The 22,808-nt window shown below is 42.7% G+C and overlaps 1 protein-coding gene across 2 annotated transcripts in view; it reads left to right on the top strand.

Moving 5' to 3' along the window:
• The window catches only part of aldh4a1 (aldehyde dehydrogenase 4 family, member A1), a 44,844-nt gene that overhangs the window by 16,028 nt on the left and 6,008 nt on the right, over positions 1–22,808 (top strand). For both annotated transcript variants that reach the window (XM_078238915.1, XM_078238913.1), the window contains exons 10-14: positions 8,671–8,744; positions 10,940–11,136; positions 16,952–16,999; positions 17,121–17,273; positions 20,278–20,399. In XM_078238915.1, coding sequence (XP_078095041.1) covers positions 8,671–8,744; positions 10,940–11,136; positions 16,952–16,999; positions 17,121–17,273; positions 20,278–20,399 — 594 coding nt within the window. The remainder of the gene's footprint in view (positions 1–8,670; positions 8,745–10,939; positions 11,137–16,951; positions 17,000–17,120; positions 17,274–20,277; positions 20,400–22,808) is intronic.

Here is a 22,808-nt window from a genome sequence, read left to right on the forward strand (position 1 = left end):
CACGACCCTTTGTAGTTTCTTGCGGTTTTGGTCAGAGCAGGAGTCGTACCAAGCTGTGATATATCCAGGAGGGATGCTTTCTATGGTGCATCTGTATATGTTGGTGAGAGTCGTAGCGGACATGCCGAATTTCCTTAGTCTCCTGAGAAAGTAGAGGCGTTGGTGGGCTTTCTTAACTTTAGTGTTGGCATGGAGGGACCAGGATAGGTTGTGGGTGATCTGGACACTTAGAAACGTGAAGCTCTCAACCATTTCCACTTGATGTAGACAGGGGCATGTTCTCCATTACGCTTCCTGAAGTCGATGACTATCTCCTTCGTTTTACTGACATTGAGGGAGAGATTATTGTCGTTGCACCAGTTCACCAAATCCTCTATATCTCTGTTGGGTCTATCTTTGTCCTTTGTTAAATATACACGTCAATGCCATGGCATTGCGTATGGGGGTGAAGAACAAGTCCAGTTTACAGGAGCAGGAGGATTGATAGGCAGACATGATTTAGTCACCATTTTAAATTAATACGTTCTGTTCTTTGTTCTAGAAAATTAGTAATTAATTACTATCTATGGTTAAGCAGCAATTTGAAAGGAGAGTTTGCTGGATCAGAGGTATTTCTCTGAGGTGCAAAATTGACCACCATCACTAGCAGAAAGATGTAATTAAACCACTACAAGTTTACATAGACAACTTCCATGATAAAAATGGGTATAGAAATTTAGAATGGAAGGAATTGCCTTTGGATTTTTTTTCAGTAAAGAATCAGAATAGACACCAGGGGCTAATTGTCACCTGTAACAATGTTAGAAATGCAGGTCCCTTTAAGGGTAAATCATGTCGTGCTTCAGAATGAATTGATAGCAGGTGATGCTCATTGAAGCTTGTACTTATTAGCTGGGTTTTTCCCCCGTCAAGAGTTGCTTCTGGGCAAGGAGAGGATCCAGAAGGGAAGAGTGGAAACTGGTATTTGTACTCAGCTACAGTATCCTAACAAACAGTCGTGAATCATCAAAATGTCTTCTGTTGCCTGATTCATTAAATGGATATTCGCCTGTAAAACATGGTGGCAGAGGATTGGCCTCGATCTCTTCAGGTAGGAAGATAAAGCAAATAGAAAGCAGTCATTGTTTCTAACAAAAGCAAAGCTAACGGTGACTTTTATGGCAAAATGGCTGAGTCATGCTGTAGGATCACAAACTATGATTATCTACCAGTCCTCTCGGAATTGGTGCCATACCAACAATGGAAGAACGATGTGGACTCAGGTCACTTCTCTAGACAAGAGCAAACAAGGTATGGCTTTGGCCTTGACTTTACCAGGAAGTAAGATTAGACAGATAAAATATTTTCGGAACTGAATGTGTCTGACTTGGTTACTGAAGAGGGATTGCCAATTCTACTACAACTTATGGACTGCATGTACAAGAAAGGTAACCTGTTAGAAGCCTATGCGGCATGTTCAGATTTTGATGAGTTTAAGAAGATGAATAATCAGTCCATGGAAGAATGTGTAATGGATTTTGAGAGGTTATATAAAAAGACTAATGAAATTGGATCTAGAAATTCCAGTGTTTGTCCTTGCATTCTAATTACTGAATTATGCATAAATCTCACACATGGATAGACTTCTGGTTTTGACGGGCATTCAGTTTCTTGGTGAGGACTCTGTTGTAAAAATGCTGCTGTAAGAAAACAAATTTGGGCTACCTTTGTGAGAGATGTTGGAAGTTCTGCAGTTGGAGGATAATTACTGACTCTCAGAATCAGTGGGGGCCTAGTCGCAGGTGCTTGTACAAGAAGGAATTACTCAAAGGCATCCTGAGGTAGGCCGTACTTTTAGTAGATTTATGGATCAAGGCTAAAAGCAAGTCTGGGGTGATAGCTGACAGCAAATGAATCCCAGAAATACAAGGGGAATAACTACATGGTGTTTCCAGTGTGACTCTAAATATCAGTTTGTAAGGAATTATCCAAATGTCATGAGTCAAGTTTTGAAGTAACTCATGAAACAGACAGTTCTGATGAAGGAGATAAGGATGAATGGCAAGAAAATGTTGTATTAGTGATAACAAACTTGAGTCGGTCTCGGAGTACCTCGGTTGCCGATTCAATCACTTGTGCTGTACGAGATAACGACGGCAATGTGTGAGGTTCATTGGCTAAACTGTGGAAACCCTTGACAAAGCAGATCAGAGAGTCAAGGAACATGGAAACATGACCTGCTTTCGATTCGGGAATGATAATACATTGACATCTTTCAGGAGAGTGGTCCTCCAGGTGAAATTGCAAGACTGAGTCATTCCATCATCACTGATGTGGTTCAGATTGACAAACCGTTGTTGCCGAGTAAGTCTTTGATTGAAAAAAGCAAAAATGCGATTGGACATGGAGAATAACAAAGCATTCACCTTTGGCAAAACCACAAAATTATAGTTCACTGGATCTGGACATTGTATTCCGTTGAGGAAATGGGGAGTTTCCTGTCAAGGAATATTGTTGACCTCTGGAGATAAAGGGTCTGGCTAGCAAAAAGAGAATTATCTGGAAATTGCATAAACAGTTTGCCCATCCTTCATCACAAAAGTTAAAGTTACTGCTAAAGGCTGCCAGGGTTGTGGGTAAAGAATATGAATTCCTTGTAGAACAGATCACATCTCATTGTCGACATCATCGAGCCCGGTTCGAAGTGTCTTGTTAGCCTGGGAATTTAACAGTTACTGTGCACCTGAAGGTATGGAACAAGAATCAGAGTATTTACTTGTTACGTTTTGTAGATTCCTTCGTCTCCTTCTCTACGAACGGTATGTTTTGTCTGTGTAGCGCGCAAGAAACAAAATTTTCACTGTATGTTAATACATGTGACAATAAATCAAATCAGATATGGCAACCATGTTCAGCATAGCTACCGTAATAAACAACAAAGGTAAATGGGCAATAGTTGGTTTAAAAAGTCACAGAAAAGTGAGTTGGCATAGGCCTTGGATCACCAACAAAATTCTTAACAGAAATAGAGGTGAATTTGCGAATGAAGAGTCTAGGGACATCTGTGAGAACTTAAAATATCATTTTCATCTTCACCGTAGCAGGAAGTCTGGTCAGCAATGGCTTGTGTGAACAGTGCCGAAATTAATGAAATGTTATGCAAGATACTGACAGATCAGCCAAACTGCAAATTAGAAACGCCACTGGCATGGGAAGTGCATGCGGACAATTCCTTTCAGATGATAACACTCATACCAATTAGTGCATGGTCGGAATTCAAAATTGCCTCCAGTACTGTGTGACAATCCTCCAGCACTAGAATGAATGATGTGGTCAAGTGAGCAGTCACTTAAATGTGCTACATGCTGAATGAAAAATGCTCATCAAAGATGAAGCAACAGCAGAAATTGGAGAGCTTTTTATACAAGAACGTCTGGGGGAGATTTCTGATGACCTGGTTTATCATACGAGAGAAGGACGCAGGGAATGGACAGTTGCGATTGGAAAATTATTATATGTGATGGGAAAACTCTAATACAATATAGGAATCTGACTATAAGAGTACACTCTTCACAAGTAATAGAGATAAGTCATGAACTTTCAAATTCTAAGGTGATGATAGATAATAAGGCACCTTCTATTTTGCATACCCATGAGTTCTATAATTTGGAGCCAGAGGGGCAGGATTTGCGAGCTCAGGGGTCGCATACTGATCATGAAAAAGGAATCTCATGCAGGGATATCTTGCCTAAAGTAGATTCTCGGATGGTGTACCAGTCAGAAGGATCAGACAACTGGCGGGAGGCCATGATAGTGGGATGAGCAGGGGGGGGCGTCTATGAGCAAATATTCAAAATTGACTAAATGCCTAAGATGGAACAAGAACTGAGGATTATGGATTGACAGCAGGGAATAAAAGAGTAAGAAAATATAGCTTGAGTTTGAATACTGATTGAGGAGAGATGTTTAGGAGGAGGAAAGGAACGTGTACAGTAGAAAGGATCTCTAGCAGGTATTCTGGTAGGAGTAGTTTAGTAAGAAGTCTCACAACACCAGGTTAAAGTCCAACAGGTTTATTTGGTACCACAAGCCACAAGCTTTCAGAGCGCTGCTCCTTCATCAGGTGAGTGGGAGTTCTGTTCATAAACAGGGCATATAAAGACACAAACTCAATTTGCAAAATAATGGTTGGAATGCGAGTCATTACAGATTATCAAGTCTTAAAGGTACAGATAATGTAAGTGGAGAGAGGGTTAACATGTGTAAACAGGCGCATCCGAGGAAACCCACGCAGACACAGGGAGAATGTGTAAACTCCATACAGACAATCATCCAAGGCTGGAATCAAAGCTGGGTCCCTGGTGCTGTGAGGCAGCAGTGCTAACCGTTGTACCACCGTGCTGCCCTAGTTTTTTTTATTCGTTCATGGGATATGGGCATTTATTGCCCTGAATTGAGTGGCTTGCTAGGTCATTTCAGAGGGCATTTAAGAGTCAACCATATTGCTGTGGAGTCATATGTAGGTCAGACCAGGTAAGGACAGCAGATTTCCTTCCCTAAAGGACATCAGTGAACCTGATGGGTTTTACAGCAATCAACAATGGTTTCATGGTCATCATTAGATTTTTAATTCCACATTTTTATTGAATCCGAATTTCAACATCTGCCATGGTGAGATTTGAATCTGGGTCCCCAGAGCATTACTTTGGGTCTCTGGATTACTAGTTCAGTGACAATACCACTACACCATCGCCTCCAATTAGTATTAGTATTCTTAGATGAGGGCGTGGAAGGATGGATTAATAAATTTGCGGATGACACTAAAGCTTTCTATAGGTATGTCAGGAGTAAAAGAATGACTAGGGTAAGATTAGGGCCAGTCAAGGACAGGAGTGGGAAGTTGTGCGTGGAGTCTGAAGAGATAGGAGAGGCACTAAATGAATATTTTTCGTCGGTAGTCACACTGGAGAGGGACAGTGTTGTTGAGGGGAGTACTGAGATGCAGGCTGTTGGACTGGATGGGATTGATGTTCATAAGGAGGAGGTGTTAGCAATTCTGGAAAGGGTAAAAATAGATAAGTCCCCTGGGCCGGATGGGAGGCTAGAGAGGAGATTGCAGAGCCTTTGGCTTTGATCTTTGTGTCGTCATTGTCTACAGGAACAGTGCCAGAAGACTGGAGGATAGCAAATGTTGTCCCCTTGTTCAAGAAGGGGAGTAGGGACAACCCTGGTAATTATAGACCAGTGAGCCTTATTTCTGTTGTGGGCAAAGTATTGGAAAGGATTATAAGAGATAGGATTTATAATCACCTAGAAAGGAATAATTTGATTAGGGATAGTCAGCACGGTTTTGTGACGGGTAGGTCGTGCCTCACAAACCTTATTGAGTTCTTTGAGAAGGTGACCAAAGAGGTGGATGAGGGTAAAGTGGTTGATGTGGTGTATATGGATTTCAGCAAAGCGTTTGATAAGGTTCCCCATGGTAAGCTTTTACAGAAAATATGGACACATGGGATTGAGGGTGATTTAGTGGTTTGGATCAGGAATTGGCTAGCTGTAAGAAAACAAAGGGTGGTGGTTGATGGGAAATATTCATCCTGGAGTTCAGTTACTAGTGGTGTACCGCAAGGATCTGTTTTGGGGCCACTGCTGTTTGTCATTTTTATTAATGACCTGGATGAGGGCGTGGAAGGATGGATTAGTAAATTTGCGGATGACACTAAAGTCAGTGGAGTTGTAGACAGTGCGGAGGGAAGTGGCAGGTTACAGAGGGACATAGATAAGCTGCAGAGCTGGGCTGAGAGGTGGCAAATGGAGTTTAATGCGGAAAAGTGTGAGGTGATTCACTTTGGAAGGAGTAACAGGAATACAGAGTACTGGGCTAATGGTAAGATACTTGGTAGTGTGGATGAACAGATGGATCTGGGTGTCCATGTGCATAGATCCCTGAAAGTTGGCACCCAGGTTGATAGGGTTGTTAAGAAGACGTACGGTGTGTTAGCTTTTATTGATCGAGGGATTGAGTTTCGGAGCCAGGAGGTCATGCTGCAACTGTACAAAACTCTGGTGCGGCCGCATTTGGAGTATTGCGTACAGTTCTGGTCGCCGTATTATAGGAAAGATGTGGAAGTGTTGGAAAGGGTGCAGAGGAGATTTCCCAGGATGTTGCCTGGTATGGTGGGAAAATCGTATGAGGAAAGGCTGAGGGGCTTGAGGTTGTTTTCGTTAGAGAGAAGAAGGTTAAGAGGTGACTTAATAGAGGCATACAAGATGATCAGAGGATTAGATAGGGTGGATAGTGAGAGCCTTTTTCCTCGGATGGTGTTGGCTAGCACGAGGGGACATAGCTTTAAATTGAGGGGTGAGAGATATAGGACAGATGTTAGAGGTAGGTTCTTTACTCAGAGAGTAGTAAGGGCGTGGAATGCCCTGCTTGCAGCAGTGGTGGACTCGTCAACGTTGAGAGCGTTCAAGTGGTTATTGGATAAACATATGGATGAGTTTGGAATAGTGTAGATTAGAGGGGCTTTTGATTGGTACCACTGGTCGGCGCAACATCGAGGGCCGAAGGGCCTGTACTGCGCTGTAATGTTCTATGTTCTATCTCCAGGAGGCACCAGGAATAGAGGGGAAGCTTGGGAAATATAAATGTGCAATGGGTTAAATACTGCTTATTGGAGTATTTTTTGGTAAGGACAGCTATGTTAAAGTTAGGGTGTTCACAACTGAAGGTGGATCCAGTATTGGCACTGTAAGGGAAAACTTTCAGGCATCTTTTTCATAGAATCCCTACAATACAAGAGGAGGCCATTCAGCCCATCGAGTCTGCACCAACCACAATCCCACCTCGGCCCTATTCCCATAACTCTACATATTTACCCTGCTAATCCCCCTGACACTAAGCATCAATTTAGCATGGCTGATCCACCTAACCCGCACATTTTTGGACCGTGGGAGGAAGCCGGAGCACCCGGAGGAAACCCACGCAGACACGGGGAGAATGTGCAAACTCCACACAGACAGTCACCCGAGGCTGGAATTGAACCCGGATCCCTGGCGCTGTGAGGCAGCAGTGCTAACCACTGTGCCACCATGCCGCCCTTTTTGATACATGTGAATGATTTTTTTGTGGGGTGGCACTAATGATTTGAAGAAAATGTTATTAATCAAATTAGGAAGGAATTTAAAATCAGCACTGGAGTTTCTGGGGCTTTTAAACATGTGTTTGGAGATTAAGCAGGGTGAGTCGGACATCATTTTGCATCAACAGCCTTACTTGGACAATACCAATTCCATCACAATTAATTCGTACCAGATCCAGACAGAAATGTACGGCTGTTATCACGGATGAGATGGAACAGCTGAAGAATCTGCTTGAGGCACACGGACAAGACCAGATGCAAGTTTTGATGTGCTGGGACTTGGCCTTGTCATGAAAAATCTAAAGGTGGAGGACATTTTGAGAGTGGAAAAAAAAATAGAGAAGTTTATGCTAAAGTTCCCAATACTGGATGGTCCCAATAACAAGAAATTTTTAGTTTTAGTGATGCCATACACGCAAACCTTGGCGATGAATTTTCCAGCGTAGAAGGATTTGTGATATTTCTTGTGGGAGAGAATGGGAAAAATTGCCCCCTGGCTTGGGAGGCAAAGAAAGCAAGGAGAACGATGAAGAGCCGCTGAAACTCTTGCTCTCGTTGATATGGTGTTCTTATTGTCCAAGATCGTGGAGGAAATGCAATATAAAAAAAGACCGAAAGAACAATACCAATATAATGTTACATAACCAATCTTTGTGGGATAATGTACCTTCTACAAAAAGTGTACATGAAAAAAAGCCTAGGACAGACATAGCCAGTTTAACGCAGATGTTGGAGAGGAAAGAGATCTCCAAGCTAAGATGGATAGATACAAGTCAGCAACGATCGGACTGTTTCACCAAGAGGAATGCTTCTGCAGAAAAATTGTTGAAGCGTCTAGAAAAAGGATGTCTCGCTATGTAACAGTGGGGAATCGGAAATAATCCTTTCCCTATTTTGTTTTATCAATGTATCTTTGTCTAAAGACATTTTTTTTGCTTACAAGAAAGGGAATCCGAAAATGTTAGACGTACAGGTCCCTTTCAGAGTAAATCAGGTCATGCTTCAGAGTGAGTTGAGAGTAGATGATGCACATTGGAGCCTGTACTTGAGAGCTGGGTTTTTCCTTAATAGGTGGTTGCTTCTGGACAGGGAGAGGATCCAGAAGGGAAGAGAAACTTGTATTTGTACTCAACTGTAGTACAACAATAAAACAGGTGTGAATCAGAGAAAGTCTGCTGCCCAATTCAGTAAATGGATATCCACCTGTTAAAAACAGTGCATACCAAATAAGAACAGTTCCATGTTTAAGAAGAGAAAGGTTGATGTCCTCTCTACTTGTTCTGCCAATTACCCTCGATCTGTGCCCTTTGACTGCTGACCCTCTGGAAGAGTAAGCAGTGAGAAACAAACTAAATTGTTAATGATTTTGAACACCTGTATCAAATCTCTCAACCTTCTTTGCTCGAAGTCTTTTAGAAGATTATCCTTAAAATTATTTATAGCTGGTATGTGACGAGTTGAAAATTGTTTGGTACTTCCTAAAATGTTTAAAAGTTTGAATGCTTGTTTTCTATACATCTTTATTACTTGGCCAATTATTCTTCTTCAGAACATTTAAACACCTTTGGAAGTTGGTGGCTGAGAACCTGGACAAGTACCGTACCTTTCCTCGCCTGTCTGGAGGTAGGAACATACTTTTGTAACTGTAATGAACCCCATTTTGGGAGGAAGGATGAGGAGAGATAATGTAAAAGATAGTTATAGAAGGGGTACAGAAATAGAGGATCCTGACAATATCTGTGCACAAATCTTTGAAAAAAGCAGGGCAGGTGAAGAAAGTGGTTAGTGTTACATGGGGGATTTGGGCTTCATAAATAGAAGATGATAAATGGAGATGATGGTGATTTTTTTATAAAACACTGGTTTGAGCTCAACTGGAGTATTGTGTCCAATTCTGGGCACCACACTTTTGGGAGGATGTGAAGGCATTAGAGAGGGTGCAGAAAAAAAATTATAAGAATGGTTCCAGGGCTGAAGGACTTCAATTACAAGATTAAGTTATGGTAGTTAGGGCGATTCTTCCCTGGAGAAGAGAAGATTCTGGGGAGATATGATAGAGGTATTCAAAACCATGCAAGGTCTGGACAGAGTAGATAGAGAGAAACTGTCCCCATTGGTGGGAGGGATCGTGAGCCAGAGGACACCAGTTTAAGGTGAATGTTTAGTTTATAGTTTATTTATTAGCCACAAGTAAGGCTTACATTAACACTGCAATGACGTTTGGTGTGAAATTCCCCTAGTCGCCACACTCCGGCGCCTGTTCGGGTCAATGCTCCTAACCAGCACATCTTTCAGAATGTGGGAGGAAACCAGAGCACCCGGAGGAAACCCACGCAGAGATGGGAAGAATTTGCAAATTCCACACAGACAGTGACCCAAGCCGGGAATTGAACCCGGGTCCCTGGCACTGTGAAGCAGCAGTGCTAACCACCATGCCACCCACATGGCACCAGAGGCTACATAACAAAGAGCTTTTTTTATGCAGCGAGTGGTTAGGATCTGTCTGGAATGCGCACAGCCTGTGGAGTGTGGTGGAGGCATATTCAGTCAAGGCTTTCATAAAGGTATTGGATAATTAACCGAAGAGGGAACATTTTCAGGGCTAAGGTAAAAGGCAGGGAAGTGAGACTAGCTGAATTGTTCTTGCAGAGTACACATAAACACGAGCTGAATGGCCTCCTCTATGCTGTTATCTTCTATGCTTCTGTGCTAATCCTCTTATCATTTACAACACTTTCAACTCATCCACAGAACTAACTATTTTATACAATGTATCTTGCTGGCATTTCTGAAGTCCTTTGTGCAGTTTCAAGGGAAAGTTCCCAAAATATGTAATGGAAACTAAATTCCAAATCTATGCTGACAAAAGGAGATTTCCCCTCGAGGTTAGATTTTGTTAATAGGGAATTTTGAAGGACTGTGGATACAGATGTGGCAGCACACTGTCGGGCTGAACTGCTGCAAGCCACCTGAAAGATTCTGCCTCCTCTTGCACTACATCGGGTATGCCCTAGCAGTGCACTAGAATAATGATGAACAAGACAAGGGGTAGCACGGTAGCACAGTGGTTAGCACTGTTGTTTCACAGTGCTAGGGACCCGGGTTCGATCCCCGGCTTGGGTCACTGTCTGTGTGGAGTTTGCACGTTCCCCTCATGTCTGCATGGGTTTCCTCCGGGTGCTCCGGTTTCCTCCCACGTTCTGAAAGACGTGCTGGTTAGGTGCATTGACCCGAACAGGCGCCGGACCTTGGGCGACTAGGGGAATTTTGCACTAACTTCATTGCAGTGTCAATGTAAGCCTTACTTGTGACTAATAAATAAACTTTTACTTTAAACTGCAGTTTATTATCAATATACCATTTTGCATAAAGGCAAGTGTAAAGAGCCCAACATAATTTGATCGATGACCAAACTGAAAATTCAAGGCCAATACTACAAGAAAACATGAATCATGACAGATTTGTTGTGAACAATTAACATCTGCTAAAATCCCAGTGCTTAAACAGGACTTCAGAAACCCCTGGATGAAAAGCTTGAGAAGAATGTGAGTTTTAACTGAACGTGTCTTTTCCTGCTCTGGCTCAGTGGCTTTTCTTCCCTGCAGCTGTCGTGCTAATTTAGTATATCAATCAAAATATAAAAACTGGATCCCTTTCAAACTGTAGCCACGGGATTTGCCTTGTGATCCACCGCGCTGCCAACATGGAGGATCAGAAGGATTTAAGATCTTTAGTTGGCTCACCCCTAGCTGCCACTCACTCACACTTGCAGGTCTCCAATGCAAGCGCATTTCTAAGGGCAATTCTTATTTTTACAGAATGTGGTGGTAAGAACTTTCACTTTGTGCATAAATCAGCTGATATTGGCAGTGTGATAAATGGTACCATTCGTTCTGCCTTTGAGTATGGAGGGCAAAAATGTTCAGCCTGTTCAAGGATGTATGTGCCTGATTCATTGTGGCCTGAAATTAAAAAGAATCTCCTGGAGGAGCAGAAGAAAATAAAAGTGGGAAATGTAAGTAAGAATGAGACAAAGTTCAAACAATTTGTCCTGTTTTGTTTTTTTTAAAATTGCGAATCCCAGGCGAAGTGTCAAGGTCCATAAGGCAGGACACTACCATAGCTGAAAATTGTAATATGAGGTAAATCAGGAAATAGTAATCAGATGAAACCAAGCTTGTGCTTTAAAAGCCTCTGGATTAAAGAGAGAAGTTAATGTGACAAAGGTGAAATGTTTTTTGGGCTTAGCAATTTGCATGTATCTTGAGTCTCAAACACCAGCTGCAGTCAAAAACCATGTCATATCCTAAATCGATATAGATAATACTCTTCTGTTCATCTCCAAGGTTACAGGTTTCAAAGAGGAAGCACTTTTAGGATTGCACAATTGTTTGTATTCTGCTCCACCCTAGCCCTGAAAAAACATGTTCGAGCTCTGTCCGTTTGCTCTTCTGAGCCTAGACTGCTGTGCATTCTATCCTCTTCCCCCACTCCACTGACTGAGTGCTGGGACTGAAACCTGAATCTCTGAACTCTGAAATCTTTTTCCAGACTTCCTCTACCCAGCTGTGTGTCTGCCCAGTTCAAAGACTTGTCAAACGTTAGCTCTTGAGGTCATTGTCCATAATTTGTGTTCCTATTGCTGCTCACCCTTCATCTGCCCCTTGCGAAATCCCTTTATAAACACAAGTTGTAATTAGCTTTGACAGCATCTGTGAAGAGAGAAGTGAGCCAACATTTCGAGTCTGGTTGACCCTCCGCCCAGCTCTGACGAAACATCATCCTGACTTGAAACATTAGCTCTGTTCTCTCTCCACAGATGCTGTCAGACCTGCTGAGATTTTCCAGCATTTTCCGTTTTTGTTTCAGATTCCAACATCCGCAGTATTTTGCCTTTATTTTGTGTAATTAGTTTTAATGGATTTGGTAATCCTTTCTGGGTACTGGAACATCTTTGTGGAGCTTGGCAGTGTCCACGAAGATTTACAATAGCAAAACGATCTTAAGTACAAGCAGCCATGTCCAACCATTGTAATAGGAAGAACTGAAACCATTGACCTCACGGTCAAGTACAATAACATTTAAACTGTGTCAATTTATTATCAAACATTAGAATTTTTGGACAAAGATTGGATCTGTTAATTTTAATGGGCAGAAATGCCAACCCAGAAAAGCCAGAACATCCTCATAAAAGCTGCCCTAAATATAGACCTTGTGATATGTGAAAACAAGGAGTTATTCTGAAAGTTCATTGTGACACAGGCTTCCATGAATTAACCTTCAGGTATACTCGAGAGCTCGTCACTAAAAGGCCTAATGAACAAATGAGTAAGTTTGTAGCAGTGGCAAGTTCAAAACCTGCTGAAGGAAGGTGTGAAACTAAAAGCATGTGATTTATTGTCCTGGGTGATCTGGAGATGTTCCTATAAAATTTTAATTGTGATACTTTTTGGGTGGATGGGGATGCTTTTAATAGGGGAGGCAATGGCTTAGTGCGATTATCACTAGACTATTAATCCAGAAACTCAGCTGGGGACCCGGGTTCGAATCACTGCAGTCCATGTGCTGTGGGTTGACCCACAATATTCTGGGGATCCGGATTCAAATCTCGCCACGGCAGATAGTGGAATTTGAATTCAATAAAAAACATCTGGAATTAAAAATCTACTGATGACCATGAAACCATTGTCGATTGTTGGAAAAAACCATCTGGTTCACTAATGTCCTTTAGGGAAGGAAATCTGCCGTCCTTACCTGGTCTGGTTTACATGCGACTCCAGAGCCTCAGCAATGTGGTTGACCTCGGGCAACTAGCGATGGGCAATAAATGTTGTTTACCCCAGTCCAACGCTGGCATCTCCACATCAATAAATGTTGGCCAGCCAGTGACACCCACATCCCATGGATGAATTTTTAAAAATGACATCTTGGTGCCTACCATACAAGCCAAAACTAATTCCTCTCGGAAAGGTTTTGGATGTGTAAAATTAAAATAAATCAGTCTTGAAGACTTTGAGTTCAATTACCTTTACAACAATCCACGTTAACTTCTGTATTACAAAAGTCTTGGGTCAAAATCCTGGACCCCTCTCCTAAGAGCGGGTGGACCTACACCCCATGGACTGCAGCAGTTCCAGAAGACAGCTCACCATTACTTTCTCGAGGGCAATTAGGGATGGGCAACAACTGCTGGCCTAGCCAGCGAAGCCTACGTCCCTTGAATGAATAATTTTAAAAAACAATAATTCCATGTTCTACCAAAGAAAACAAATAAGCTAATTATCTACATCACTCCCTGTCTCATTCAGTGATAAAGATTAAACATTACATGAATCATTTTGAATAAAAAAGCTTATTTCTTAGTGTCTTCAGCAGGGGAGTAAGCATCATTGGAACAGCACAGTAGAACTGACTTCTGTTGAAGGGTCACACCCGAACATTAACCAGCCTTTTCCCCTTTTAGATCCAAGTCAACCACCGACTATTTCAAATATTTTCTAACGTTAGGCTATAAATTACTGTTGGTGATGATTGATAGAAACAAGATGCTTAACATTCCTGCAGCACATTCCTCTGTCCACTTTTATTAAAGAGAGGAGTTCACATTCCTCTGTCCTTTTGTTTTCGAGAGGAGTTAACCCATTTAAGATGGGTGGAAAAATGCCCTGTATTAGAATAGCGTGTAGAGGAATGCCCCATGAGCACACTGAACATTGATGTGCTATTAGGACCATCAGTCATTATAGAGCCATGTTGATTTTGTACTGGAAGTAAAAGCCATTACGCATTAGTGAATTTTAGTTGATTACCGAGTATAGTTTGCACCATGAGAGAACTGAATTTTATGCACTCGGATGAACCTGACCTACAGTCTAGAGATCTGTAATCTATTACATTCTTATTGATGATTGATGTAAATGTTCACATTGCTCTATAAATGTGACTGCACTAATATGGATAGCACACCTGCATTCCCCATTTACCACTCAGTATTAAAATATCTTCACAAAATATGCAAATTCTGAAAACTGGTTTCAAAAATCTTAGTTGGGCAACATTAGAGCATTAAGCTGTAGTTTATATATTTCCAACTGCTGGTAATTCTGCAATGCAGTGGGCAGAATGCTTAAATAACGCAAGATAATGTATTCACAACAGGAACAACCACCCTGTCTCAAAACCTTCTCCTCTTGAAAAAAATAAACCTTCAGATGAGAGAGCTTTTGGACAAACTCCAGAAAGTTGCTTTGAAGGCAGAGTAAATGTTTTAATTTCAAGGCCAAAGGCGAAATGTCTGATTTTTAACTCACACAATGAGTATAAGACCTGCGTCATTTTGACTCCCAGGCCTAATTTAAATACATTAGATCCAACTCCCAGCGTCAGCAATGTGATGCCAGCAGACAGGGCTTGAAAGGCCGGAACCAAGACCCATAGGCACGGTCCTGGAAAGTAGATCAAGTGAGGTTGTTAAAGTGATGGCCTTTTGTTGTTGAGGAATCTGGGGAAGGGGAGGCTTGTGACTTCTGCTGAGACAGTAAGAAGCCCTTAAACCTAAATATCACTTGTGTTCAATGCCTTTTCCTGCACCTACTGCTCCTTGGCACTGAGCTTTGATGGCTAGGCCAGATCCAGGAACCAATCTGACCACAAGAAGTTAAAATAGCTTTCGAGTCTCACATCATTGGATCCTGGCTGTTGCCCCCCAACTGAAATATGCTTGTATTAACTAGCAGGGAGGTTAGCATATGACATGCTTTTAGGATCTTCGCCTCTCTGCCTACCCTAATCTCATTGGACTTGGTGGGGCTGGGCCAATAGGTTCATGATAGTGCTTAGTTCCTCCTACTATCCCTTTGCATCAAACCTCATCATCAAATCTTTCCCTTCCTTTCTCCCTTGTACGTGTCTAGCTTCACCTTGCATCTGCCATTCGCCTCAGCCACTCCCTGTGGTAGCAGGTTCCACACTCTGGTTGGTTAAAGATATTTCTCCCACTGTATTTTATATTGGTGAGCTTGATGGGCCCTATTCTGATTTCGTGGAGCATAAACACAAACTATTGGGCAGAATGGCCTGCTTTTGTGCTGTAAATACTTTGCAGTATTTTTGCAATTTATTCAGCTATTCCTCAGAAGATGCACTGCTTTCACAGCTCTCTACAAAGAATGCAGTTTACAGCCAATTAAGTGTATTCACTGTTGTAGTTATTAAGCAAAGTGGCCAATTTGTGCACAGCAAGGTCTCACAAAACAGCAAGGAGACATTTTTAATATTGTTAGTCATGGAATCAATATTGCCCAGCACACTTGACAAGACTTCACCGCTCTGCAAAATAGTTACATGGGATCTTTAACGTCCACCTGATTTTCGTGTCTCTGGAGTGGGACTTGAACCTATGACCTTCTGACTCAGAGGCAAGATTGCAACCACTAAACCACAGTTGGCAATTAATTAATTAATTCTCCTCTTTATGAAGTTTATAAAGTTTATTTATTAGTCACAAGTAAGGCTTACATTAACACTGCAATGAAATTACTGTGAAATTTCCCTAGTAGCCACATTCTGGCACCTGTTTGGGTCAATGCACCTAACCAGCACGTTTTTCAGAATGTGGGAGGAAACCGGAGCACCCGGAGGAAACCCACGCAGACACGGGGAGAACGTGCAGACTCCGCACAGACAGTGACCCAAGCCGGGAATCGAACCCGGGTCCCTGGCGCTGTGAGGCAGCAGTGCTAACCACTGTGCCACCACTTTTTCAAAGGTGCAAAGAAAGTTATGCTACTGTTTCAAGTCTCTCCTTACTGATATATTTAAGGAGAAGCAAGATAAACACGAGAAAAAGGAGTGGAAGGATATGCAGATAGGATTAGGTGAAGTAAGATGATGTATACAACACCTGCATAAACCTGTTCAGCAAATTGGCTGCTTCTGTGCTATTAATTCCATGCAATAACTAATTTTTAGACTCTGTCTGTTCTGACACAAAGACCATCTAATTCCATCTTTGTAACATTGTTTATCTTCACTTATACCTCAATTCATCTGATGTTGAAACCCTCATCCATGCCTCTAACCTCCAGATTCTCACGAGCTGGGCAGGAAACCATTGCATTAATCTCCTCCGCCCTCTATAAATTTATACCCATTCATACGCTGTTGCTTGTACGCTACGCCCCACAAAGCCCCTCATTGATCATTTCTGATTTGCAATGGTTCCCGGTCTACCAACTCTGAAATGGAAAATTCTGGTTCGTGTTTAAATACTTTCATAGCGTAACTCCTCCAGGCTCACACTCCATCCCAAACTCTGCCACCGTCCTCTTGTGAATGCCCTTCACCCACACCTTCAGCCTCTGTAAAGCAGCTTGGGACATTGTGCTGACTTAAAGTCACCATATAATGCAAGTTGCCGTTGTAGTAATAGTATGCCCTACTTAACCTCTAAAGTATCTTCTATTACACTAATGTAGCATTGACCACATTAGTAATCTTGTGGTGTTCCCATTTGACATTGTCAGCGCTGGAAATGACATTAAGGCTCTGAAAATTAAAATGATTTGGGACTCTTAAAGTTGGCAAATGGAGGAGACTACAATTCAATTGGTCTAAATTAAATCTAACCACTGAGCCCTGGGGAAAGAACTCAACAAACTGATGTTTGAGATTTATCAGGTGATTTTTGTTTTAAACAGGTCTGCAATATTTCTGGATTAAGTTGATTATATGATGAATCTTGTATTGACTCTGAGCTGAGTGTTCAGTATTGAGTCAAAGTCACACCGTAATACTAATTTGTGTTTTTGATAACATTTTGTCTCTTTTAGCCAGTGGATGACTTTGAAACATTCTTTTCAGCGGTTATTGATAACAAGGTAAAGACAATTATTGCCTCATTCTTAGTCAAGTAGAGAAGATTTCATCCTTCATGTTTTCTGTTTGTGCCCTAAGTGTTGCAGCAAGATGATTTTTCTCTTTCTTTTAAAATTCTCTCAGTCCTTTGCTCGGATAAAGAAATGGGTTGAACATGCACAGTCTTCCCCAAATCTAACAATAATTGCAGGTGGGAAGTGTGATGACAAGATTGGTTATTTTGTGGAGCCATCAATTATAGAGACAAAGGACCCTCAGGATCCCATCATGAAAGAGGTAAGAGTGTCACTTACCACAGAATTTCTGCCAATTAATGAGGGAATACCCAACTTTCAAAAGCAAGTCAGGAAGCTGACAATATAGCACCTCTCTAAATGGATTACATTGACCAATTGGAAGAGTCACATGTACCTGTCAAAATGTAGTGATTTTCTCATGTGTGATGAGTACTGTTCTTTGTTCTTTGTTCTACATATATCTGTATCAATACGTTGTAGCAATATCCTCGGGCGGAGTTCTCCCATCCCAGACTAGCTTCCATGGCAGGGACAGAGTGTGTTTCCTGCTACAGAGGCTGATTGGAAATCCTGCAGAATCTTGTGTCTACAGGGTGCTGCAACTACCAAACCATGGTGACCTCCATCTTCTCTGGATCTCTGCGGGCTACTCAAGGCATTCTTAGATCCCAACTTTTGCATGCCACGTTGGTCCAGACATATTCTGGACCAGCATGTTTTCCCACTGGTAATGTGGAGAACCAGGCGTGGGGGAGGAAGATTCAAGTCAGGCCTTCATCTGCATCCCATTAGATGCAAATCCAGTTCACACCAGCTTCTTGTGTGAATTGCCACCCGCCATAGCAGCCAGTATTGAAAGATCCCAGCATCATTTCATGCTGGTGTCAAACCAATTTTTTTTTGTACCTCCCAGTGATTTCCTTCCCCTGCCCCACTGCCCATCACTGAACCTGCCGACGAGAGCTTGGAAGAATTCTGCCCCTTGTCTGCGACAAGTTCATTTTGAATATGTTTTAGAACTATGTCACTGGGGGTCACTGTGTGGAGTTTGCATGTTCCCCCCCGTGTCTGCTCCGGGTGCTCCAGTTTCCTCCCACAGTCCAAAGATGTGCAGGTTAGGTGAATTGGCCATAATAAATTCTCCCTCAGTGTACCTGAACAGGTGCCGGCGTGTGGCAACTAGGGGATTTTCACAGTGACTTCATTGCACTGTGATTGTAAGTCTACTTGTGACCCTAATAAATAAACTTTAACTTTATCAAAATTTGCTTCAGAAACATTTGTGCAAATATCTTGGGGAGATTGATGCTGCTGAGGTATTGAGAAGATCTGCCACCTTAATGTCCCATTTAAATTGCAAAACATTGTTGATTGAAAAGTTATATTTTGTATGTAGTTGGGGGAGTGGTTGCTTTGCAGTTTCTGTAAAGCTGTGGTTTTTAATTAGAATGTGGAGATGCCGGCGTTGGACTGGGGTGAACACAGTAAGAAGTCTCACCACACCAGGTTAAAGTCCAACAGGTTTATTTGGTAGCAAATACCATAAGCTTTCGGAGCGCTGCTCCTTCGTCAGATGGAGTGGAAATGTGCTCTCAAACAGTGCACAAAGACACAACATCAAGTTACAGAATACTGATTAGAATGCGAATCCCTAAAGCCAGCCAAGTCTTAAAGGTACAGACAATGTGGGTGGAGGGAGCATTAAACACAGGTTAAAGAGATGTGTATTGTCTCCAGACAGAACAGCTAGTGAGATTCTGCAAGCCCAGGAGGCAAGCTGTGGGGGGGTTACTGATAATGTGACATAAATCCAACATCCCGGTTTAGGCCATCCTCATGTGTGCGGAACTTGGCTATCAGTTTCTGCTCAGCGACTCTGCACTGTCGTGTGTCGTGAAGGCCGCCTTGGAGAACGCTTACCTGAAGATCCAAGGCTGAATGCCCGTGACTGCTGAAGTGCTCCCCCACAGGAAGAAAACAGTCTTGCCTGGTGATTGTCGAGCGGTGTTCATTCATCCGTTGTCGTAGCGTCTGCATGGTTTCCCCAATGTGCCATGCCTCGGGTCCCAAGGCATGGTACATTGGGGAAACCATGCAGACGCTACGACAATGGATGAATGAACACCGCTCGACAATCACCAGGCAAGACTGTTTTCTTCCTGTGGGGGAGCACTTCAGCAGTCACGGGCATTCAGCCTTGGATCTTCAGGTAAGCGTTCTCCAAGGCGGCCTTCACGACACACGACAGTGCAGAGTCGCTGAGCAGAAACTGATAGCCAAGTTCCGCACACATGAGGATGGCCTAAACCGGGATGTTGGATTTATGTCACATTATCAGTAACCCCCCCACAGCTTGCCTCCTGGACTTGCAGAATCTCACTAGCTGTTCTGTCTGGAGACAATACACATCTCTTTAACCTGTGTTTAATGCTCCCTCCACCCACATTGTCTGTACCTTTAAGACCTGGCTGGCTTTGGGGATTCGCATTCTAATCAGTATTCTGTAACTTGATGTTGTGTCTCTGTGCGCTGTTTGAGAGCACATTTCCACTCCATCTGACGAAGGAGCAGTGCTCCAAAAGCTTATGGTATTTGCTACCAAATAAACCTGTTGGACTTTAACCTGGTGTTGTGAGACTTCTTGCTGTTTTTAATTAGTACAGTGCCTGTGTAAGGAGGGGGTTTGCATGGGGGCTGAGTTATTGCCTCCCTAGTTGTGAAACGCTGCCGTCTGCTGTTTAAGTTCTCAGGGTTTGCAGACATTGAGATACAATGACATCAATCGAACCCCAGTGCCAATTTAACCCAGGCTGTGTGCATCTTATGTGGCACAGATACACAAGGGAACAATGCCACAAAATAGATTGAGAACCAGAAGCAACCTTGGTAAAAGTTTTTGTTTCCTTGTGGAGCAGGATCTTGGCTCCTTCCACAACCACAATCATTACCCAATTTTTTTTTCTTTCCCCTAACTCACTTACCCGGCTGCTGCGGACTGATTCCTCAGACACCAAATTGTTGCTCCCTGCTCTCTAGAATCCCACTCCCGACTGCCAGTCTCCACTTTAATCCCTTGAGATCTTAATGAGCACGGGGGCTGTTAAAATGCTGCAGCCTCTTAATGATGCAATACAAAAGCTTGTCACTCCTCTGCATGGCTCAAGTTAAAACTGGGCCTCATGGCTCTGCTGCTGCTGTGATGGAGTTATCAAGAAAAACATAACTACGAAGTATGATCTAATTCAATGTTTCTTTTCTTTCAGGAAATCTTTGGACCAATCATTGCAATATATGTTTACCCTGAAAACAAGTATCAGGAAATTCTCCACTTGGTTGACACAAGCACCCCTTTTGGTCTCACTGGTGCTGTCTTCGCCCAGGATAAGTGAGTTTTTATTGAGGCGGAGGGGGCTGGAGAGTATAACCTGTTACTATGATCTGTGGTAATAAATATTCCATGCGATGTACAGAGTTTAAAGTTTTTTTAAGTTTTTAAGTTTAACTTAACTAAACTTGAAACTGTAATAATAATTGTTCCATGCGATGTACAATCTCTGTTGTTTAGAACAGTAATTAAACTCACTGGCAAAGGTTTGTACTTAAAAATTATCTATACTTATGCATCTGGGCCATTATACTTGGCAAACTTCAAAAAGAAAAACCCAGTCACTTTCTGCCAGTTTCTTTTGATTGGAAGACTCTCCGAGAATAATTAGGGCGTTTCCCGGATTCCGGGGTCCCTCCCTCGAGTTTTCCTCCAGCAGCCCATGAGATTAGAGATTTAAATTTCCCATTGCAATGCACCCCTGGCTCGGTCACATCACCCACAAAACATTCTGAACACGTGGATTGCAATCTGAAGGAGGTTTTGGGAATGTCGGTATTAATGCTTGCTTCATTAAACATGCTCCACTTGCCCCGTTTCAATCCTCGGATCTAGATCCAGCGCTGACTTCTTCCTCATCGGACGAGAAACAGACTGATCAAATTCTCCTGTACACATTTTAGGGATTCCTTCCCCATTCTTTTCCTTTACACTGTTTTTCTCTCAATCTGCAATCAGATAATTGAGATAAAAACAGAAAATGCTGGAAAAGCTCAGCAGGTCTGGCAGCATCTGTGAAGAGAGTAACAGGGTTAACTTTTAACAGGGTTAAGTTTCCAAATGACTCTTTCGAGTTAGAACATAGAACAGTACAGCACAGAACAGGCCCTTTGGCCCACGATGTTGTGCCGAGCTTTATCTGAAACCAAGATCAAGCTATCCCACTCCCTATCATCCTGGTGTGCTCCATGTGCCTATCCAATAACCGCTTAAATGTTCCTAAAGTGTCTGACTCCACTATCACTGCAGGCAGTCCATTCCACACCCCAACCACTCTCTGCGTAAAGAACCTACCTCTGATATCCTTCCTATATCTCCCACCATGAACCCTATAGTTCTGCCCCCTTGTAATAGCTCCATCCACCCGAGGAAATAGTCTTTGAACGTTCACTCTATCTATCCCCTTCATCATTTTATAAACCTCTATTAAGTCTCCCCTCAGCCTCCTCCGCTCCAGAGAGAACAGCCCTAGCTCCCTCAACCTTTCCTCATAAGACCTACCCTCCAAACCAGGCAGCATCCTGGTAAATCCCCTCTGCACTCTTTCCAGCGCTTCCACATCCTCCTTATAGTGAGGTGACCAGAACTGCACACAACATTCCAAATGTGGTCTCACCAAGGTCCTGTACAGTTGCAGCATAACCCCATGGCTCTTAAACTCCAACCCCCTGTTAATAAAAGCTAACATACTAAGGCCTTCTTCACAGCTCTATCCACTTGAGTGGCAACCTTTAGAGATCTGTGGATATGGACCCCAAGATCTCTCTGTTCCTCCACAGTCTTCAGAACCCTACCTTTGACCCTGTAATCCACATTTAAATTAGTCCTACCAAAATTAATCACCTCACATTTATCAGAGTTAAACTCCATTTGCCATTTTTCAGCCCAGCTTTGCATCCTATCTATGTCTCTTTGCAGCCTACAACAGCCCTCCACCTCATCCACTACTCCACCAATCTTGGTGTCATTAGCAAATTTACTGATCCACCCTTCAGCCCCCTCCTCTAAGTCATTAATAAAAATCACAAAGAGCAGAGGACCAAGCACTGATCCCTGCGGCACTCCGCTAGCAACCTGCCTCCAGTCCGAAAATTTTCCATCCACCACCACCCTCTGTCTTCGATCAGATAGCCAGTTACCTATCCAATCTGCCAACTTTCCCTCTATCCCACACCTCCTTACTTTCATCATAAGCCGACCATGGGGGACCTTATCAAACGCCTTACTAAAATCCATGTATATGACATCAACTGCCCTACCTTCATCAACACACTTAGTTACCTCCTCAAAAAATTCAATCAAATTTGTGAGGCACGACTTGCCCTTCACGAATCCGTGCTCACTATCCCGGATTAATCCGCATCTTTCTAAATGGTCATAAATCCCATCCCTAAGGACCTTTTCCATCAATTTACCAACCACCGAAGTAAGACTAATCGGTCTATAATTACCAGGGTCATTTCTATTCCCTTTCTTAAACAGAGGAACAACATTCGCCACTCTCCAGTCCTCTGGCACCATCCCCGTGGACAGTGAGGACCCAAAGGCTCTGCAATCTCATCCCTTGCCTCCCAAAGAATCCTAGGATACATTTCATCAGGCCCAGGGGACTTATCGACCTTCAGTTTATTCAAAACTGCTGGTACAAGTGAAAGGAGCTAAACACTGGTGTGTGGGAAAGGGATTCTG

Source organism: Mustelus asterias, chromosome 22 (assembly GCF_964213995.1).
Source record: "Mustelus asterias chromosome 22, sMusAst1.hap1.1, whole genome shotgun sequence".
Classification (NCBI taxonomy): Eukaryota; Metazoa; Chordata; class Chondrichthyes; order Carcharhiniformes; family Triakidae; genus Mustelus; species Mustelus asterias.